Source organism: Carassius carassius, chromosome 23, assembly GCF_963082965.1.
Source record: "Carassius carassius chromosome 23, fCarCar2.1, whole genome shotgun sequence".
NCBI lineage: Eukaryota > Metazoa > Chordata > Actinopteri > Cypriniformes > Cyprinidae > Carassius > Carassius carassius.
This window is the reverse complement of record NC_081777.1, coordinates 18,663,930-18,686,489: the sequence shown is the minus strand read 5'-3', so window position 1 is coordinate 18,686,489 and position 22,560 is coordinate 18,663,930. Positions and strand designations below refer to the sequence as shown.

The 22,560-nt window shown below is 39.1% G+C and overlaps 1 protein-coding gene across 1 annotated transcript in view; it reads left to right on the top strand.

The window, feature by feature from the left end:
• LOC132101426 (ras-specific guanine nucleotide-releasing factor 1-like) overlaps positions 1 to 22,560 on the top strand; it is a 44,895-nt gene that overhangs the window by 20,671 nt on the left and 1,664 nt on the right. Inside the window, exons 6-26 of the mRNA XM_059506381.1 lie at positions 1,047 to 1,126; positions 1,271 to 1,464; positions 1,870 to 1,979; positions 2,293 to 2,411; positions 2,972 to 3,132; positions 3,845 to 3,908; positions 4,125 to 4,267; positions 4,402 to 4,484; positions 4,566 to 4,814; positions 9,616 to 9,986; positions 10,991 to 11,110; positions 13,408 to 13,578; positions 13,673 to 13,779; positions 13,923 to 14,035; positions 14,191 to 14,251; positions 20,788 to 20,891; positions 21,240 to 21,324; positions 21,450 to 21,647; positions 21,870 to 21,949; positions 22,106 to 22,223; positions 22,311 to 22,379. Coding sequence (XP_059362364.1) covers positions 1,047 to 1,126; positions 1,271 to 1,464; positions 1,870 to 1,979; positions 2,293 to 2,411; positions 2,972 to 3,132; positions 3,845 to 3,908; positions 4,125 to 4,267; positions 4,402 to 4,484; positions 4,566 to 4,814; positions 9,616 to 9,986; positions 10,991 to 11,110; positions 13,408 to 13,578; positions 13,673 to 13,779; positions 13,923 to 14,035; positions 14,191 to 14,251; positions 20,788 to 20,891; positions 21,240 to 21,324; positions 21,450 to 21,647; positions 21,870 to 21,949; positions 22,106 to 22,223; positions 22,311 to 22,379 — 2,800 coding nt within the window. The remainder of the gene's footprint in view (positions 1 to 1,046; positions 1,127 to 1,270; positions 1,465 to 1,869; positions 1,980 to 2,292; positions 2,412 to 2,971; positions 3,133 to 3,844; positions 3,909 to 4,124; positions 4,268 to 4,401; positions 4,485 to 4,565; positions 4,815 to 9,615; positions 9,987 to 10,990; positions 11,111 to 13,407; positions 13,579 to 13,672; positions 13,780 to 13,922; positions 14,036 to 14,190; positions 14,252 to 20,787; positions 20,892 to 21,239; positions 21,325 to 21,449; positions 21,648 to 21,869; positions 21,950 to 22,105; positions 22,224 to 22,310; positions 22,380 to 22,560) is intronic.

The window sequence follows — 22,560 nt, the reverse complement described above, 5'->3', positions numbered from 1 at the left end:
TACATTTAACTTTTCCGGCCTCTTATTGCTACCTGTCCCAGCTTTTTTGGAATGTGTAGCTCTCATGAAATCCAAAATGAGCCAATATTTGGCATGGCATTTCAAACTGTCTCACTTTCAACATTTGTTATCTATATTCTATTGTGAATAAAATATAAGTTTATGAGATTTGAAAATTATTCCATTCCTTTTTTACTCACAATTTGTACACTGTCCCAACTTTTTTGGAATCGGATTTGTAAATCCTAAAAATTCTAATTTAGCATATTAGAATGATTCCTGAAGGATCATGTTCAGTGTTGGAAAGGTTACTTTGGAAATGGTTACATTTTACAAGTTACCCTATTTAAAATGTAATAAGTAGAATAAATATTTCAGTTACTTCATTCAAGTAATGTAACTGATTACATTTGATTATTTTTTGACTACTTTTCTAAATTTCTAAGGAATGTTTTCAACTGTTAATCATTTTTAAACATTTAAAGAAGGCAGGGTTAACCTTACAGTAAGAGTCAACACTGATTACTGTCAGACTTACAAAATACTTAATCATTTACACACATTTGCATAAAACTAAATAGGAAATAAAACGATTATTACGATGTGTCCTAAACCTTTGAAACATTGATGTCTCATATTTTAAAGCAGTCAATGCAATTTTGGAAAGAAGTCTCAAATTTATACAGTATGATGTGTGTGAAAATATTCAGATGTCACCCCCTTTGTAATATTTAACATTTTCATAAGTAACTGTAACGTAATTACACTTGTTTTCACAGATTACAGTTACATTTATTTTGTAATTAAATTCTGTAACGTAACTAGTTATTCACCAACACTAGTCATGTGACACTGAAGACTGGACTAATTTTAAAATATATAAAAATAGAAAATAGTTATTTTAAATTCTAATAATATTTCACAGTATAACTGTTTTTACTGGTGAGCATAGAGTAAAACATTGCAAAAAACGTCTAATAATTTACAGGAATAATTGCGTTGTTGTTGTTGTTGTTGTTGTTTACACATGCTGTTTGTTTCTGCAGCGAAACCATAATGTTTCTGCATCAGATATTCTACCAAGGGTTGAAAGCTCGAATAGCAAGCTGGCCAACATTAGTCTTGGGTGAGTGCACTGCCAGAGCATTTGGCAACCAACAGCAAAGAACATTCTGTAGACTCCTCAAATTGCACGTTAGCTTTTTTTCAAAAGTTGCCACAGATCTGAGGCCCATTCACACTGACTCTGATCTTCCATCCTGTCCTTCAGCTGACCTATTTGATATCCTGTTGCCCATGCTGAACATTTACCAGGAGTTTGTACGTAACCACCAGTACAGTTTGCAGATCTTGGCCCACTGCAAGCAGAACCGCGACTTCGACAAGCTGCTGAAACAGTATGAAGCCAAGCCTGACTGTGAGGAGCGCACACTGGAGACGTTCCTCACTTACCCCATGTTCCAGGTGACCATAATCTTTCATTCATTACCATGCTATGAATCACAAGCTGGCTAGTGGCACGTGGCAGGTCCTCGTGTTCTTTTTTAGTCTTTTAAAGTAGGATTTTTGTAGCGTATTCTGGTCCATAATGTTTTTTTTCTTGTAGAGTAAGCAGTTTCAATTGGATCTAGTCTAGCAAGGTCTACTTTGGGCTTTGCAGCATTGGTAATAAATGTGCTGATGAGTGATAGCGCTCCCCTCTTAGCTTCCTCTACAAGAATACAGTGCATACTGTTAGAAAAGTTGTGTTTGGATTTCCATGCATGTACATGACTAAGTGTGGATATGATGAGTGTGTTTGTTGCAGAAAAAAAACATCGAAAACTACCCTCCTGTCTAACATTATGACATGTGCTTCTTGTCTGGCAGATTCCTCGTTACATACTGACCCTGCATGAGCTGTTAGCACATACTCCGCATGAGCATGTGGAGAGAAACAGCTTGGATTACGCCAAGTCAAAGCTGGAAGAGCTTTCCAGGTACATCAAAATGTGTCTCCAGCACACCCATCCATGACCATGTGTCAACATTGCTACATCATTTCTTACTACTCACAGGTTATGGGGCCATATTCATAAAAAGAAGCTGAATGATGCTGTAATTCATTCCTGAAACCAGATCATCAAAGCAAATCAATTGAAAACTAAAAGTTTTCACTTTTGTTCAGTATTTCAGATAATTTATTTTCCATTTAGTTTTTTCTGTTAAGAGTAATATCAATAAAAAAAATTTAAAAAATCAGTTTATGGCAAAAATAACATCTGTGAGTGCTAAAATTAAGTACCTCCACAGAATCATGCACGATGAGGTTAGCGAGACGGAGAACATTAGGAAGAACCTTGCTATCGAGCGGATGATCGTGGAGGGCTGTGAGATTCTCCTAGACACCAGCCAGACCTTTGTCAGACAAGGTGAACTCCCAACACACACACACACACATACACACACAGACAGAAACAAATCCTCCTGAGTGCTCTGCTGAAAGGAGCCACAGATCCCTGATAAGAAGACATTTGGATTCTCCTTTCCTTCTGTTCTTTTCTGCAAACTGTCACTCTTGTCACCTCTTATTGTCAAGTCCCCCACCTCCTTCTTCTCCCCTTCCCACTCCAAGGCTTTTCTGGGCTGCCCTCTTTTCCCTGCCAGCACAAAGCAGAGTGTTAACTCAAAGGATTGGGCACCCTAATCCTGCTAGTCTCTGTAGAGCACAGTGTGTTCAAAGACCAGACCAACTCTTTCATTTCCAAGTGTAATCACATTTTTACCAGTCAAACCTGGTGTTGAGCCTGAGATCGGAAATTTCTCTGATGCACTGCTGGATACGAAGGCACAAGGAAACTGATAAGAGTCTGATAAGAACATATGTCAATCCAGTATTTCCCCATGTGCTGGCATAGTATTTGTCTGCTCTGCGTTTCCCAGTTTTACCTGCAGGGATAATGCATCCTTTGCCTCCATGCATGTTTTTCAGGATCTCTGATACAAGTGCCCATGAGTGAGAAGGGCAAGATCACCCGCGGCCGACTGGGCTCTCTGTCTCTGAAGAAGGAGGGAGAGAGGCAGTGTTTCCTCTTCTCCAAACATCTGATCATCTGCAATAGAGGCTCGGGAGGAAAACTACACCTCACCAAGGTGAAGCCTCACGCACTACGCTACACGGTCTTTAAAAAAAGTACATACTTGACTGGGGTGGTATGAAGAAGATATATATGGAAGGACAGTTTTAAAGCTGTTTCAGCACATATTTTTCATTCTTTTGTTTTCATTCATTCTTAGGAGATGAAGGAACTTTTCATAGATTTGTTAGCTTTTTAATGAACTTGTGAAAATAGACATTGCCATTAAATTAATTTGTATTAATAATTGTTTTTAATGAATGGCCAACAAATTATTACCTTTTTAAAAGTAGTTTTGAGATTAAGTAACTTTTATATGATTTTATGATATGATTTTTTTATTCACTTTCCCACATGGAAATATAATAAAAATAAATATAAACTGAAATGAATAGACAACAATAATAATAATGATAATAATTAATAATGCTAAATATGCATTGTTTATTGGAAATAATAGAATGGAATAGAATAGAATTATCTAATTAATCAATTAATTAAATAACAACAACAATATTAATCATGTTTTGATCAGCGTATTATCTTAAAAATTGGTATTATCTCAACTTTTTCATAATATTTTTTACTTTTTTCTTTTAATTTATCTTGGTCTGTTGGGAAATTCAAGAAGGAGATCGTCGACGTAATCACTGTTTTAGTACACCTGCTATTGATTATTTGATAGATTCTCAGAGCATGTCTGACCGTTGCTTGTCTCCCGATGGCAGAATGGAGTGGTGTCGCTCATTGACTGCACACTGATAGAGGAACCAGAAGGCACAGATGACGAGTGTACGTATCAAAACTCTTGATTTAATCTTAAACATATCCTAAAATATCTGCAATAACAGAAGAAGGCTCATATTTTGACTCTGATAAGAGGCCTATGTACTTACCCGCACTGATATTGACATGTTATGGAAGTAGATCCAACCACAAATCTAATCACAACAGACCTCCCCTAGATTTATTCCAGAGGATCACTACGTTTTCTTTTTTTCTCTTCAGCCAAGTCAGACAAGAGCGGTCAGGACATGGAGCACCTGGATTTTAAGATTGTGGTGGAGCCCAAAGAGAGCCAGTCCTTCACCATCATCCTGGTGGCCTCCTCACGGCAAGAGAAGTCAGCCTGGACCAGTGACATCAGCCAGGCACGTCTGCTCGCATCAGATAACACTGAGTGATCCACACAGCTCTGGGCAAGACCTTTGCCTTTTACTTGCGCCCTATAATTCAAATATTGATCTCACGCTATTTTTCCCCTATCTTTCTCTCTTTACTACAGTGCATAGATAATATTCGTTGTAATGGGCTGATGATGAACGCCTTTGAGGAGAACTCTAAGGTCACTGTGCCCCAGATGATCAAGTAAGCACTTCTTCTGACACTGGAAGTCACTATGTTTTTGTAAATGTGCAAATCACGTCAAAAAATCTGTCACATGTGTAGGTCTGATGCCAGTTTGTACTGTGATGACGTGGATATCCGCTTCAGTAAGATGATGAACTCCTGCAAGGTGTTGCAGATCCGCTACGCCAGCGTGGAACGCCTGCTGGAGAGGTTGACCGACCTGCGCTTCCTCTCCATCGACTTCCTCAACACCTTCCTGCACTCCTACCGTGTGTTCACCAGCGCAGACGTAGTCCTTGACAAACTCATCACCATATACAAGAAGCCTATCAGCGCCATACCAGCCCGGTGAGACACATAGATGTTTTTTTGGCATACAGAAGATGAGATCACATGGGATGCATAGAGATGACGGCTCTTGTGTACATAGCAGTGTTTAGCAACAGTGTTTTATTCAGCACAGTCTGCAGTGTGAAATAACTTGATACTTATAATAATGGTAGAATAAAGCCGACTGACTAAAGCAGCAGGGCGTTTGGTAGTTGATTAATCAGTCTTAAGGAAATCATGACAAGGCTGATTTTGGATTATGTTTAGCTAATATTTATGACATGTTTCTGCTCAAAAACAGCTGAAGAGAGCAAGAATGAAATGAAATGCAGGTTTTAAAAGTATGACTTCTCAACTTCTTAAAGTTGCTCTCTTTTGAAATAGTATATAAAAGAAAAATAATACACTGCCGTTCAAAAGTCAGGTTCCAAAAATAAATAAATAAATATATATATAAGCAGCACAACTGTTTTCAACAGTTTTTTTAATATATCAGCATATTGATAATAAATCAAAATAATTTCTGAATAATCATGTGACAATGAAGACTGGAGTAATGACTGATGAAAGTTCAGCTTTAGATAACAGGAACAAATTGTATAAAAGTGTAATACAATAGAAAACTGTTATTTTAACATTGTGATAATATTTCACAATATTACAGTTTTTTTCTCTATCTTTGATCAAATAAATGCAGGCTTTAAAAAACATCAAAAATCTTGCTGAAGCCAAACTTTTGAACAGCAGTGTATATAATAACATTTATTTACAATTTAGTTTTCTATAATACATTTTTAAAATCCAGTTTATTCCTGTGATGGCAAAACTGAATTTTCAGCAGCTGTAATTTTTACTGTCTTTAGTGTAATATCATCATTCAGAAATAATTCTAATATGCTGATTTGCTGCTCAAGAAATATTTCTTAATATCACAACTAATAACAGTTGTGCTGCTCAATATTTTTGCAGAAACCATGATGCATTTAATCAAGATTCTTTGCTGAATAGAAAGTTTAAAATTTTTTTAACGTATTTACTGTCACTCTTGATCAATTAAATTGAATTAATTATTCATTTCCAGAAGAAAAAAATAAAAATCCCCTTAAACCCAAACTTTTGAATGTATTGTAAATATAAAAAAGTTTTTTTTTTTTTTTAAAGTAGTCAACCTGTTTAGTTGGTTGTTGGAAGACCAATCATGATCCATCTCTAATTCTCAGCTTTTTTTTATGCCGTTTGATGGACTTGGCACACATTTAGAAATGCACAAGCAGCTCTTCATTAGCAGCAGGTCTTTGCTTTGCTAGAGTTGTGTTCTCGTGTGAGAGAGAATAAGCAGAAAAAGCGATTCAGTGTGATAGGAGAGAGGTCACACCACTGTTTGTCACCCTATAGTGAGAACAAGCGAGCGTCTGCGTGCGTACGGGATAAAAGGAGAGAAAAAGAGCGAAATAGAGAGAAAGCCAAAGGGGAAGGGAGTGAGATGTGCTGGAGTTGCTAAAGGCTTGCGAGAGGTCACACTAATGCGTGTCACCCTGCTCTATGTATGTGTGTGTTCTGCTGGAAACAGCAGTAATTGGGCCCTGCTTCATCGCCTGCGTGCCTGCCTGACTGAAGCATCTCAGCGGGACTCTGTCGCCATCACCTTAGCAACCGGCCACTCTACTGCAGGACCCCACCCTCCGCCCGTGCCGCATCTGCGAGATGAAATATTTAGTGTGCACGTATTGCAGCCAGAGCAGCCTCTCTCTCTCTCTCTCTCTCTCTCTCTCTCTCTCGCATGTCTTGCTTTCTGCGTCTCCTCCTCCGGTTGGCTCCGGAGACGGAGATCCAGGCAAATCGGTAAGATCCGGGGACCTCCTACACACCCACAGCCTGTAGCACCCACTCTCCCCTGGGCAGACTGCACGGCGGTGATGCCTCCCCAGACCACCCCCGCTCAGCTGCCCTGCCTCAGCTCCAACGGTCACCCAGACTGTCATAAGAGGGGCTATTTCTGTGCAGGCATGACGTGTAGGGGTGGCTCGATGTGTGGGAAAGCTTCTCTTCAAGGCTCTCCAGTCTTATAGAGAGATGTGAAGAGTAGGCTGTTTATGCTCCACAGAGATGCTTCTCTCTGTCAGCGCATATACCCTGAACACACCGCACAGCATTGGGAAGCAATTATGGGCTAAATCATGAGCTGCAATGAGAGGCAAAGATGTAACTGTTTTCTTTTTGTAGGCTAGTAATAAACCGATGGTGGTTTGATAGTTTTTAAATCTATTCTTCAAAAATATTTTACTTTTTTGTGATTTTATATTTTTATTTTATTATTTTATTTCAGCGAAATCATTTGAATGGCTTCCTTATCTTGTCGTCTAGATATTAAGCTGGAATGACAAAAAGTATTGAAAAACATTGAAAAAAATTTGCAGTGCCATTCAAAAGTTTGGGGTCCATAAGATCTCTTATGCTCGCTAACAAGTATCTTAAGCTCAGTCAGGTTGCATTTATTTGATAAAAAGTAATAATGTGAACAATTTTTACATTTTAAAATAACTTTTTTTATTTTAATTTATGTTAAAATGTAATGATTTGCTGTGATGGCAAAGCTGAATTCTCAGCAGCTGTAGTCTGCAGTGTCACATGATCCTTCAGAAATCATTCTTAAAAGCTAATTTGGTGTTGTCACATTTGATTAATTTAATGCATCCTTGCCAAATACAAGTATTACATTCTTAAATACAGGTGCTGGTCATATAGTTAGAATATCATCAAAAAAAATTATCTATTTCACTAATTCCATTCAAAAAGTGAAACTTGTATGTTATATTCATTCATTACACACAGACTGATATATTACAAATGTTTATTTCTTTTAATTTTGATGTTTATAACTGACAACTAAGGAAAATACCAAATTCAGTATCTCAGAAAATTTGAATATTGTGAAAAGGTTCAATATTGAAGACACCTGGTGCCACACTCTAATTGGCTAATTAACTCAAAACACCTGCAAAGCCTTTAAATGGTCTCTCAGTCTAGTTCTGTAGGCTACACTATCATGGGGAAGACTGCTGACTTGACAGTTGTCCAAAAGATGACAGTTGACACCTTGCACAAGGAGGGCAAGACACAAAAGGTCATTGCAAAAGAGGCTGGCTGTTCACAGAGCTCTGTGTCCAAACACATTAATAGAGAGGCGAAGGGAAGGAAAAGATGTGGTAGAAAAAAAGTGTACAAGCAATAGGGATAACCGCACCCTGGAGAAGATTGTGAAACAAAACCCATTCAAAACTGTGGGGGAGATTCACAAAGAGTGGACTGCAGCTGGAGTCAGTGCTTCAAGAACCACTACGCACAGACATATGCAAGACATGGGTTTCAGCTGTCGGATTCCTTGTGTCAAGCCACTCTTGAACAACAGACAGCATCAGAAGCATCTCAATTCAAAAAGGACTGGACTGCTGCTGAGTGGTCCAAAGTTATGTTGTCTGATGAAGTAAATTTTACATTTCCTTTGGATATCAGGGTCCCAGAGTCTGGAGGAAGAGAGGAGAGGCACACAATCCACGTTGCTTGAGGTCTAGTGTAAAGTTTTTACAGTCAGTGATGGTTTGTGGTGCCATGTCATCTGCTGGTGTTGGTCCACTGTGTTTTCTGAGGTCCAAGGTCAACTCAGCTGTATACCAGGAAGTTTTAGAGCACTTCATGCTTCCTGCTGCTGACCAACTTTATGGAGATGCAGATTAAATTTTCCAACAGGACTTGGCACCTGCACACAGTGCCAAAGCTACCAGTACATGGTTTAAGGACCATGGTATCCCTGTTCTTAATTGGCCAACAAACTTGCCTGAGAAAATCTATGGGGTATTGTAAAGAGGAAAATGCAATATGCCAGACCCAAGGCCACTATCAGAGCAACCTGGGCTCTCATAACACCTGAGCAGTGCCACAGACTGATCGACTCCATGGCATGCTGCAGTAATTATTGAGTGCTGTACATGCTCATACTTTTAATTTTTAAACTTTTTAGTTGGCCAAGATTTCTAAAAATCCTTTCTTTGTATTGGTCTGAAGTAATATTCTAATTTTCTGAGATACTGAATTTGGGATTTTCCTTAGTTGTCAGTTATAATCATCAAAATTAAAAGAAATAAACATTTGAAATATATCAGTCTGTGTGTAATGAATGAATATAATATACAAGTTTCACTTTTTGAATTAGTGAAATAAATCAACGTTTTGATGATATTCTAATTATATGACCAGCACCTGTACTTTTTGAAGGGAAGTCGTGGCCTAATGGTTAGAGAGTCAGACTCCCAATCGAAAGGTTGTGGGTTCGAGTCCCGGGCCGGCAGGAATTGTGGGTGGGGGGAGTGCATGTACAGTTCTCTCTCCACCTTCAATACCACGACTTAGGTGCCCTTGAGCAAGGCATTGAACCCCCAACTGCTCCCCGGGCGCCGCAGCATAAATGGCTGCCCACTGCTCCGGGTGTGTGCTCACAGTGTGTGTGTGTGTGTTCACTGCTCTGTGTGTGTGCATTTCGGATGGGTTAAATGCAGAGCACAAATTCTGAGTATGGGTCACCATACTTGGCTGAATGTCACTTCACTTCACTTCACTTCACTCACTTCACTTATATATATATTTATATAGATAGATAGATATATGCATGTCCATATTTGACAGCCTCAAGAGGTTTAATTCAAGACAACATGGTCATTAAATCATTTACATTTAGTCATTTAGCAGACGCTTTTAGCCAAAGTGACTTACAAATGAATTTTCAATTACACAAATTAAATCAACCCTCCTTTTCAACACATAGATCCCTGGAGCTGTTTTTCGCGAGCAGCCAGAACAATAAGCTCCTCTATGGAGAGCCACCGAAGTCGCCCCGTGCAAGCCGCAAGTTCTCCTCCCCACCCCCGCTGGCCATCACCAAGACCTCGTCCCCGAACCGCCGCCGCAAACTGTCCCTCAATATCCCCATCATCACTGGTGGGAAGGCTCTGGACCTGGCTGCCCTTAGCTGTTCCTCCAATGGCTATGCAAGCATGTATTCCTCAATGTCCCCTTTCAGCAAGACCACGCTGGATATCAACAAACTCTATGTGTCCAGCCCCATCACCAGCAAGATTCCGGACGAGAGCGAAGGCAAGACGGACAAGGCTGATGAGGTTTCGCTGTGCAAACAGGGTGAGGTCATACTGCAAATTAGTTCACCAAAATTTCAGTAGTACCAGAATCATTTTTGTTTCTCGACCACAGCATAAACTAATAACACAGTACTTTTTTTTCATTTTATTCATAATATTTATTAATAAAATTGGTAAAACTTAAAGCCTTTATGTATAATGCGTTGTAAAAGTAGTTATAAAAAATTATGTAATGTGCCTTACAATGCATTGCACAATTTCATGAATAACTGTAACCACAGTTAATACAACACTTATACATGTATTGTTACATTATGCATTTGAAATTTGGTTATAATTATTTACAACAAAATATGACGTATTACAATGCATTATAACCTTTAATAACCCTTTAAAATGCATTCTATGTAAAGGCTTTAAGGGTTACCAAAATATTTTATATTATTAATAAATAGTATATGTATTTTTTTTCATATATATATATATATATATATATATATATATATATATATATAAATATATATATATATATATATATATATATATATATATATATTATTACTGATTATTTGAATACGGACTGATATAGAGTGACACAGAGGAGACCCTTGACAAATAAATTATTGAATAAAGTCATTATTTTTTGTTTTCTTCGCTTACAAAAAGTGTTCCCGTGACAGATGGAGTATTTTGACGACAACTTTTTATACCTTTTATGGACCTTGACACTGTTATTTACTTGGCCGTCTATGGGACAGTCTCAAGCCTCCAGGTTTTCATCCAAAATATCTTAAATTGTGTTCCAAAGCCAAACAGAGCTTTTACAGGTTTGGAATGAAATGGGGGTAACGTTAAGTGATTAATGACAAAATTTAAATTTTAGGGTGGAGTATCCCTTTAAGGCTAAAAACCCTTTTTAATCATACCAGTATTTTTTAAATGCTGAGTGCAAACTATCATAATATGGTGGAACTGTGTTGTTTCATGTGTTTGATATGTTATGCATTATGGATAACTGTAATGCCTATGACTGATTTTCTCTAGACGTTTCAGTGAGGGAGGAAATCGATAACGATCAGATCCAGAGTGACGAGGCAGAGACTGAAGTGTCGCCCACCAAATCACCCACCACTCCCAAAAACGTCAAATGCAAAAACTCCTCAGGTAGAAGACACTCTGTCCTAGACTTCCCTGCCATGTTGTTATCGTTCACTGACATGAAAACCAGAGCACCTGCATCTCACGCTGACAAGCCACCTGCACCCTTCAGACCAGCCAAATTTCACATTTATCAGTGGCTCAAAATGGCAGACTCGCTGAGTGTTTAATTCAAAGGTCTTGTAACATTCAGGTTTTTTTATTATTATTTTTTGTTCCCACGTGTCGTTAATTTTTTTTAAATGCATGCTGTATCTGTAAACATCTGAAGTGATCCTGAGGACGTAGATTGAAGCCTCGCAAGACACGATTCATGAAAAAATCTCATTAATTCTCTAGGTAAAAAAAAAGAGAAAAACTCAGGGAAATGCCAAAGGAGGCGTGAGTAGGTGTTTGGAAAACTTGTGCCATAGCAACCATTAGCGTGTATTCTCTCTGCAACCCCAGTTACCGGGTTTGTTTGAGTGCAGTCGATGCACTGCAACAGTACAGTCCTTGCTTTCGAAACTGAATTAAATGGGGGTTCAAAGGTCAACAATAACCCTGTTATTTCATATGTGTGATGCAGTATTGCCATAAAGCTTTAGAAAGCTGTAGAAGAATAAAGCATGTTTCAGTTACCCTTATGATTTTTTTTCTGAACCTTATCTGAAGCAAGCTACAACAAACTTGGTTTCTTTAAAACACTGCTTTTGTTATTTTCTGAGTGTGTATTTGACACACATATATCTGAAATGATGAGCTATTTTTAGTCTCAACCATCTTGAGAACCAGAGCCCTGCCTATTGTCTTGATGAAGACGCAGTCTGTAATTTTATGTTTCGTACCGCCACCTGCTGGATGCATAGATGCTCTGCAATCATTGCCGCATCATCATTGCTCCAAAAATAAATTTTTCATATGATAACATGATGCATTAGCCTGTGGAAAGTACAAAACCAACAGTATGGAAATATGTGCTTATTTTGGTCTTGCTGGCAGTCTCAGTCAATCTGGGTTGTCGTTTTTGTTTAACAGTCGTTCGGTGCAGTAGATACTTGTGACATTTTCATATGTCATCATCGGAGGCTTATCCATTGTGGAGATAATGTCACTGCCTCCATTATTTCTGCATGAGTCCATCTTGTCTTGTTTCACACCTGCTGTACCCTTAAAGAGGGAGCACTCTGAAACACAGTGAATTTACATTTACTGAATTTTTGTTTGGAACGTTTAGTTTTTGGGCTGCAGGCAGTTGACAGTTTATATTTCTAACAAGTTTCACATACAACAATATTTTTCTTAATTCAGCTCAGATCTCTTAGTGTACAGTTTTAAACTTTGTACTGTAGGTCATTGTAGGTTTTCATTGTTTTTTATTTAATTTATTTAATTTCTTAAAATATATAAAATTGGTACTTGAAAATCATCTTTATAATATAAATAGCGCTTAGATTTTTGATTGTCCAACTGTATTGCAAAATCGTAGGAAATTTTTATATTACAATATGCTTTTTTATTAGACTCCTATTGAATAAGCCACATTAGAAACTGTTGCAAAAAGTGTGCTGATAAAGTTGCTACTTTATTTTGCAGTCACAAACAGAAATTTATATAACAAATTTATAATACTTGTTTTTTTAAATTTCAGTAATATTATATTATGAATTCAGCTTGAATATCTTAGTATACAGATTCAAAATTAGTTTGTAGATTATTATTTAAGGCTTAGTTGTGCTGTTTACTCTTATTACTTTTTTATTTTATGTACATTTTTATGAATATTTAATAAAATATAAATTCTATTTAATATTTTTTGTTTGAAAATATGTCTTATAAAATAGCTCTTAGGTTTCTAAATGTCCAAAGGTGCTGCGAACTGACTGTTAATAAATTTATTAAATTACTAAATTACTGCAACCATTAACACTGTGATCAATATTACTTAAAATGTAATTAATATTATATTCTTGTTGTTATCATCATTTTATCTAATAGTAGTATTATCAATAAGAAGTTTGACTCTTTATTGGTTTATTGCTTTGGCTTACATTTAATTTATATGTTCAGAAAAATGTAACTGACAGTGATGGAATCATCTTAATGTTTTCACACTGAACTATACTTTTTTCTTATTCCTTTTTTTTTAAATGCTGGTACTTTCTATCACTTGAAGTATGGAAAAATGATATTTATTTGATTAAATCTCATAATCGGTTTTGAGTAGCTGACAAGTTCTGAAATGAATGCTAAATTAACATGGTATTAACCTCCAAACATGCAATTAACAATCATGTGTTCTGTTTGTCTTTCTCTCTGGGCAGAATTCTCTCTGTTCTCATACAATAATGGCATGGTGATGTCGTCCTGTCGGGAGCTGGATAACAACCGTAGCGCCTTGTCTGCTGCTTCTGCCTTCGCCATTGCCACTGCTGGTGCCAATGAGGGCACGCCAACCAAGGAGAAGTACCGCCGCATGTCTCTGGCAAGCACAGGTAGGATTCAGCAATCTGTTTCAATCTCTCGTAGGCCGCGGATATTTGTTGCCTGGCAGAAGACGGATTAATGTGAATTTCGATTGGTTGTCAGGGTTCCCTACGGATCAGAGGAATGGAGATAAGGAGTTTGTGATTCGTCGAGCAGCAACTAACAGAGTTCTCAATGTCCTAAGGCACTGGGTGTCCAAACATTCGCAGGTGAGATGAAGCAAATATAAAAGTTTTTTTTTAGCAGCACCATCGAATATCAATTTTTGGATTCCCAAATAACCTTTCAGTGATCAGTTCTTAAAATAAACATTTATTATGCATACCTGTGTACTGTGTGTGGATGTTTGTAGGACTTTGAAACCAACACTGAGCTCAAAATGAAAGTGATTAGTTTTCTGGAAGAAGTGATGCATGACCCTGAACTTCTTACCCAAGAAAGGAAAGCTGCTGCCAACATCATAAGGTGAGCAAAATGTGACTACACCCTTGAGAGAATCTGTCCTCACATGTCCTCACATATCCTCACATATCCTGTCCTGCAATATTTGGGACTTCTGTAATCTGATAAACACTTGTTCATGTGTTTACATCAGTTTTGCTTGCTTTCTTTTTGGACAGGACATTGACACAGGAGGATCCTGGTGACAATCAGATCTGTCTGGAGGAGGTGCTACAGATGGTGAGTGGAGAGATTCTGGGTCATCCTCCAAATTACTCAACATTTCAGTGCTAAAATTATCAGAACTTCAAGTTTGGGGTCAGTAAGATCATTAATTTTTTTTGAAAGAAGACATTATTGCTTTCCTCCCTCGCTGATATTCTCAAAATGCAATCACGTGACTTATTACAATTGTTTTCTATTTTAATACATTAATTTATATTCTTTTATTTATTGTGTAAAGGCAGCGCTGAATTTTCAGTAGATATTACTCTGGTCTTCAGTGTCACATGATCTTTCAGAAATCATTCTAATATGCTGATTTGATCCAGAAACATTTGTTTTGTTTGTTTGTTGTTGTTGTTTTTTTTTGGGGGGGGGGACTGTTTTGTTGAGTCTGGTCTCATGAAAATTCATATGAATAGTACGGCAAATAAAAACAAAACCTCATGGTATTGATGCTCAAAATTTACATTGGCATGCATATGATAAACATGTGTTTGACATGCATATAATACGCAGTTTTTGCATACAAATGACACGTATTTACCACACAACCCATTGCATAGTATATACATGCCAAAGTGGTGTATCAATACCATGAGTTTTTGTTTGTAATTTTGCATACTATTTCATGAGATCGGGTTGTTTTGTTACATCATAAAAGTCTGCTACTTTTGATCAGTTCAATTCATCTTACTGACCCAAAACTTTGGCTTGTAGTGTATATCCAGAACGTTTCGGTGGAGAAACATCTCAACGTGGAGACTGTAAAATCTCGCAAAGCTGTTCGGTGTTGCCCAGCCCGCAGCTTTACAGATGTCTGCCAGAGAGACACCGTGCAACAGCACATAGGAGGATGCAACACTGTGTGTGGAGTGAGCCTTCACCCCCACGGGGCGTGGCTCACCTCTACTTGGAGACAGCCTTCCTTTTCTGCTGTCCTCCGTAGCAGACAAAGCCCTTCTCAGAGTTTCTGAAGCTCTGAGTGCAGTCCACATATATGTGCAATGCTCTCATGTGACACAGCAAGGCCAAGGCTGGATCTGCCTCCTCCGAGGGCAGTGCTTGCAGGTTCACCACCTGATCGCTAAAGGTCGTGGTGGGAACCTTGGGCACGTGTTCAATCAGTGGTCTCAGGACAACATAAGTGCCGGCCAATCTATCTACCAAGGGAATATTCAGCCATTCTGCTCGTTGCTGTATACATCCCTCCCAGCTCCAACAAGAACAACAGGAGTGAGGCACTAAATGAACTGTACCAGCAGTTGATCACTGTAAATGATCAGTGAGCAGCAGACAGCCCACCCTGATACTTTTCTCATCTTAGCTGAGGCTGCCACATAAAATAACAACACAGACCTCCAAGAGTACTCCGAGACTGTCACTGCCTACATCAACAAGTGTATTGATGATGTAATTGTCACAAAGACAATCAGTGTCCGGGCCAACCAGAAGCCATGGATGACAGGGGATGTCTACAGACTCCTAAAGATGCGGAATGCTGCCTTCAGAGCTGGAGATGAGGTGGGCCTGACGACAGCTAGGGCCAACCTATTCCGTGGCATCAGAGAGGCTAAGAGACAGTACTCCAGGAGGATAGCTTATCGTTTCAGTGACAGCAGAGACACTCAGAGCCTGTGGCAGGGGATACAGACCATTACGGACTACAAGCCCCCACCGCGGACCTGTGACAGCACTATCTCCCTGCTGAATGAACCGAATACCTTCGTTGCTCGGCACAAAACAGCACCACTGCACAGAAGACTCCACCTTCACCCGGCGACCAGGTGATGACGCTGACCCAAGACAGCATGAGGAGATCCTTCAGAAGGATCAATTCACGCAATGCTCTGGGTCCTGACAACATTCCTGGGGGGTGTACTGAGAGACTGTGCAGTGGAATGCACTGATGTCTTCTCAGACATTTTCAGCATCTCGCTTAGTCAGGAGGTTGTTCCCACATGCTTCAAAGCTTCCACCATCATTCCAGTCCTGAAAAAGCCGTCTCCATCCTGCTTCAGTGACTACAGTCCAGGTGCCCTTACCCCTATTCTCATGAAGTGCTTTAAACGGCTAGTGATGCACCATATCAAGTCTGCCCTCCCTGGACCCCTTCCTGTATATCGGTCCAACCGCTCGACCGATGATGCCATCCCCACTACCCTCCACTCAGCACTCACACATCTGGACAAAAAAGACTCATATGTCAGAATGCTGTTCATAGACTTCAGTTCAGCATTCAACACAATCACCCCTCAGCAGCTCATTCACAAACTGGTCCAGGTGGGGCTCAACACTTTTCTGTGCAACTGGCTGTTAGACTTTATGACTGGTAGACCTCAGGCAGTACGGGTTGGCAGCAACACATCCAGCACCATCACACTGAACACTTGGGCGCCCCAAAGATGTGTGCTGAGCCCCCTCCTCTTCACTCTGCTGACACATAACTGCACACCATCACACAACTCTAACCTCATTATTAAGTTTGGGGATTACACGACTGTGGTGGTTCTCATTAGCAACAGAGATGAGACAAACAACAGGAGCGAGGTGAGCCACCTGGCTGGCTGGGGCAGTGACAACAATCTCTCTCTGAATGTGGAGAAGATGAAGCAGATTGTTGTTGACTTCAGGAGAGTGCACACTCAGCATGCTCCTCTTCTTCTGGACCGACAACACCACAGCACCAGCCAAGAAAGCACAGCAGCATCTCTACTTCCTCCGCAAATTGAGAAGAGCCAGAGCCCCGGCCCCCATCAGGTGCTCCTTTACAGAGGCACCATCGAGAGCATCCCGATGAGCTGCATCACTGTGTGATATGGTGCCTGCAAGGCGTCCTGCTGGAAGACCCTTCAACGCATAGTGAGAGCAGCTGAGAAGATCGTTGGTGTCTCCCTCCCCTCCCTCCAGGACATTTACAGAACCTGTCTCACCTGTAAAGCCCTCTTCTTCAACCGCACATAGCTGAAGGACAGCTTAATTTATCACGCTGTGTATGTGAACTCCCTCCCGACCTTGCATCCCCCCCCCCCTTTTACCCCATGCACCACTGAACTTACACCTCAACCTTATGGCACCCCTCAGGAACCTGATGATGAGCGAGACCAGCCATCCGCTGCATCATGATGTGCTGCGATAGCATCCACATACACTTTCAAGGTGGGTGACAGCCTACGTTCCAACCTTTCTTGCAGGAAAGAAAGCACTACTGCAATCATGCATCTTCGGGGGTCTTCTCAGTGGCAAGAACACAAGTTCATAAGCAGACTCCACTTCAGAGCATAGGCTTGCCTTTTTGAGGGAGCTCTAGCCTGAGTGATCGTGTTTGCCACCGCCAGTGGCAAATCACTTAAGTCTGCCGTGTCCCGTCCAGGAGCCACACATTGAGATCCCAGAGATCTGGACATGGGTGCCATGTGGTGCCGAGCCCCTGAGAAATAAGGTCCTTCCTCAAAGGGATGCACCAGGAGGGGCTGTTGTGAGGACCATGAGTTCCAAAAACCAGGTCCGGGTGGGCCAGTAAGGCACAACAAGCAAGACCTGTTCCTCGTCCTCCCTGACTCTGCACAGTGTCTGTGCAAGAGCCAGATAATTTCAGGACAGAGTCGCCATTCTCCGGGGAATATGAGCTGTTTGAGAGTGCATTGGCCGAACAATTGAGCTCCCCTGGAATGTGGACAGCTCACAGCAACTTGAGCCATGTCTGACTCCAGAGGAGAAGATGATGGGCAAGCTGTGAACATGTGACAAGCATAGACCACCCTGCTGGTTGATGTACGAGACAGCCTCAGTGTTGTCCAGGCAGACAAATGTGTGCTTGTCTTGCAGAAATCAAGATGCAGTGCAAACCGCTTATGTGCCAAAGTAGTCAAGGCCCTGTCCAGATCCCCAAGGCTGCCTGCATTTACATTTTATGCATTTATCATTTTATCCAAAGTGACCAACAATGCATTCCAGCTATACATTTGTGTGTGTGTGTTCCCTTGGAATCGAACCCACAAACTTTTGCACTGCTAACACAATGCTCTACCACTGAGCCACAGGAATATGTCTGGCATTTAGTGCCCCAACCCATACTGGAGGCATCCGTTGATGCGACGACATGCCGGAACACTTGTTCTAAGGGCACCTCGGCCTGTAGAAAAGCAAGATCTGTCTAGGGGCTGAATAGGCAGCAACACTTCATTGTTATGGTCACACGAAGTGTACCACAATGCCATGCCCATCTCATATGAAGCAATCTGAGTGGCATGACTGCGGCTGCGGATACCATATGTCCCAGGAGCCTCTGAAAGTGTTTTAGAGACACATTCTCGACTCCTTGGCGTAAAACCTGATGAGTAGATGCACCTCCCACATGGAAAGAACCTATATGTGGATATATGCGCATATATGAAACCTATATGCAGTGTATATGCACATATATGCTGCATATATGCACATATATGATAATATATGTATGCTCCATATATACGCATATATGCTGCATATATGTGTATATATACTGCATATATGCTGCATATATGAGTATATACTGCATATATGCTGCATATATGCTTATATATACTGCATATATGCTGCATATATGCCACATATAGGCAAAATTTAGGTGCATATATGTGCATATACAGGAAATATAGGTTTCCTGTATTGCTTCTTCATATCCACATATAAGCCCTATACATACAAGATATGTCTTCGATATAGCTAATGGCAGGATCTGGTCATTTTGTAGTTCATATCTCATTTTTGACTGTCATACATGATGCCTAGCTCATATTTTCTATTATCAAGGCAAAAACTAAGAATTAACGAAAAAAATTATGCAAGAACTTATGTATGTGCGAACACGTGAAATTGGTATCACATGTAATTGGCATGTTATGGAATTTAACTATGGCAATATATTAACATGATATACAGAGCCGGACAGTAACGGAGTACATTTACTTGAGTACAGTACTTAAGTACAATTTTGAGGGATCTTTACTTTACTCGAGTATCATTTTTGGGGAGTACTTATGACTTTACTCAAGTACATTTGAGAGGCAAATATTGTACTCTTTACTCCGCTACATTTCTATCCATAACCATAAGTACCCGTTACTTCTTCGGCCCCGTCCACACAGAGACGGACCCCCGATCTTTTTTTCCCTCGTCTCAAGAAATATCCGCGTCCACACGAAACCGATGTAGTATACATGCCAGACCAGCATGTGGTGCTGTGAATCTGCCACAGAGATACAGTTAAAACGGAGAAGAAGACATGGTGGAGAAACCTTGCGCGTGGTACATAAACAAACATGGAACAATACATTTATTAATCCGTGTTAATGTTAGTAAATAAAGAATACAATCGTTCAGTGTTTGTTCATGTTTTTGTTGCTGTTACGTGATGTAGTGGTGTTTGACTAGGGGCGAGACGTGGGCTGATGTCATATTTTCAGGAAATGTACGGATTCGCCTTCCAGACGAAACGCAAAGGCGGCGTTTTCAAATATATCCACTCTGGGACCTGGTTTCAAAACATCGGTTTCACTCTTCCAAAACACCAGATCCGTGTGGACGAAAATGCCTATCCGCTAAAAAATTTGTGCGCCGAAAAAAAAAAAGGGAATAAATAAAAATATCGGACACCCTATCAAACGTCATTGGATAGTGCAGTTTTTTGTCTTATTTTTGTTCTTGTACTATTTGATTGTTCTTGTAAATACATAATGTACATTTCTATATTTTGGACTTTTATTTATGTTGCCTAGCAGGTTTTTTTGTCTTATTTTTGTTATTGTACTATATTTTTTGTTTTGTACTATTTGATTGATCTTGAGTAAATAAATAATGTACATTTCTACATTTTGGACTTTTAATTATGTTGCCTAGCAGCTATGGATTTTAATTTTTCTATTATAGGTGAACATATAGGTGCATATATACGTGCATATATGTACCTATATAGGTATATGTATGCACATATATATGTGTACATATATGTGTAAATATACAGTATGTGTGCATATATGCACATATATGTGTGTATATATATATATATATATGTACATATATGTGTAAATATATGTGTGCATATATGTACATATATATGTTCATATATGTGTACATATATATATGTGTGCATAAATGTACATATATGTACATATAATATAGGATAATATATATATAATATATAATTTTATATATGTCACATATATTAAAAACCTATATCAAAACCTATATTGAAACATATATGTTTATATAGGTTTTTTCCATGTGGGCTGTCACCTTTTTATACCTGTATGCATGGGGAGTGGCTCAGGAATGCAAAATCCACGACCCAAAATTGATTGGGGTTTTCACTGAAAGTCAAAGTGGATTGGGGCTCTCAAGTATACCCCATATATCGTCACAAAATAACTCATAGTGACTGAGATATAGGGAACTCCACTTCAGTGTCTAAATGTATTATAGTGTATAGTATATTTCACTGTTTACTAAGGTGTGTAAACTTTGCTGAAATTCATTATTTAGTATCTTATCTAACTAATTGTTTTGTTACACAGGCGGAAGGAGGAAAGTCAGAGCCTTTCGAGAATCATTCAGCTCTGGAGATTGCAGAACAGCTCACCCTGCTGGACCACCTTGTTTTCAAAGTCATACCATATGAGTGAGTGTGACTATGTTTCATTTTATTCATTCTTTATATAATTGAGAGTAAACTGATAGTTCACTCCAAAATGAAAACTATGTTATTAATTGGCATACAGCATACAACTTTTACATGAATGATATAAAGGGGGAGTAGACCATTTTTTATTTTGAGTGAACTATGCGTTTTACTAGAAAAGCTTAATGACATTGTGTAATTTAAATCAACTTAATACTTGAAGATTTGTGAAGAAATGTGGTATTATAATAGGATATTTAAACCTATTTATGACCATGCCATCATCCCAGTAAGTTTGTCAAGATCTGTGTGCTTTTTTCTTACAAATGTGTTTATTGTCACGAACAGGGAGTTTTTTGGTCAAGGATGGATGAAGAATGACAAAAATGAGAAGACGCCTTACATCATGAAAACAACAAAACATTTTAATGATGTAAGTGTTCAGTGAAAACATCTGGTCCTAGTTAAGTGCATAGTTGTTGCAGTGTATTTGTTGTTGCATTGTTCCAAATAAAGCATAATAAACACAATGTTGATATACCTCTGTCTCTTTTAAAGATCAGTGACCTGATTGCTACAGAGATCCTGCAATGTGAGGATGTGAATGTACGGGTAGTAGTGATAGAAAAGTGGGTGGCGGTGGCCGATATCTGCCGCTGTCTCCATAACTACAATGCCGTGCTGGAAATCACCTCATCCCTCAACCGCAGCTCCATCTTCCGTCTGAAGAAAACCTGGCTCAAAGTGTCCAAACAGGTGGGTAACTGCCTAAAAAAAATCTCATCAAAATTAAATGAATAGACTTAAGAGTTAAAGCAGGCCCAGTGCAGTTTAAGACAGTAAAATAATATTTACTGGACTCCTGTTGATTCGATATTGATGAACTGTTATTTGATGTTGTTAGATCTGGAAGTATGTGACAAGTGAAAACAGGCTGAAAACATTTAACACACTTTTATCATTCCATTTAAATCAAAGACTAAAACAGTCATTGACAAGCTGCAGAAGTTGGTCTCATCTGAAGGGAGATTCAAGAACCTCAGAGAGGCCTTAAAAAAGTAAGTCTTTTTTTTTTTCATCGCCTGCAGCAAGTCAGTACTTGTTGCTGTAATTTAAGTCAGCCTTTTGTATATGAGCTAATGGGTTATTTTATTTTATTTTAGTTATGATAATATGATACAGTATTAAAAAACTTTTTTTTTAACTTCTGCTAGTTGTGACCCTCCCTGTGTGCCATATTTGGGAATGTACCTCACTGACTTGGCCTTTATTGAGGAGGGGACGCCCAACTACACAGAGGACAATCTGGTCAATTTTTCCAAAATGAGAATGGTAGGTCTTTTAGATGCATTTATTTAATGTATGCGTGGGAAAGAGTTACAGATATAATTTTGTTATCATATTTTCTTCATTTTACAGATCTCCCACATCATCCGAGAAATCAGGCAGTTTCAGCAAACGGCATACAAGATTGATTACCAGCCAAAGGTATTGAACTGATGTTGGTTTGTACTGACAAAATATAGGGTTTCATGATCAACATGCACTAGTAAAGTTTGTGTTTGCTAAGTTTGCTATGTTTTGTTCTGTACATAATTATATTCAGATTAAAAACAGTTCGAACTGTAAAGGTCCTTGCACACTGAGAATTTCCGTATGTTTTTCCATT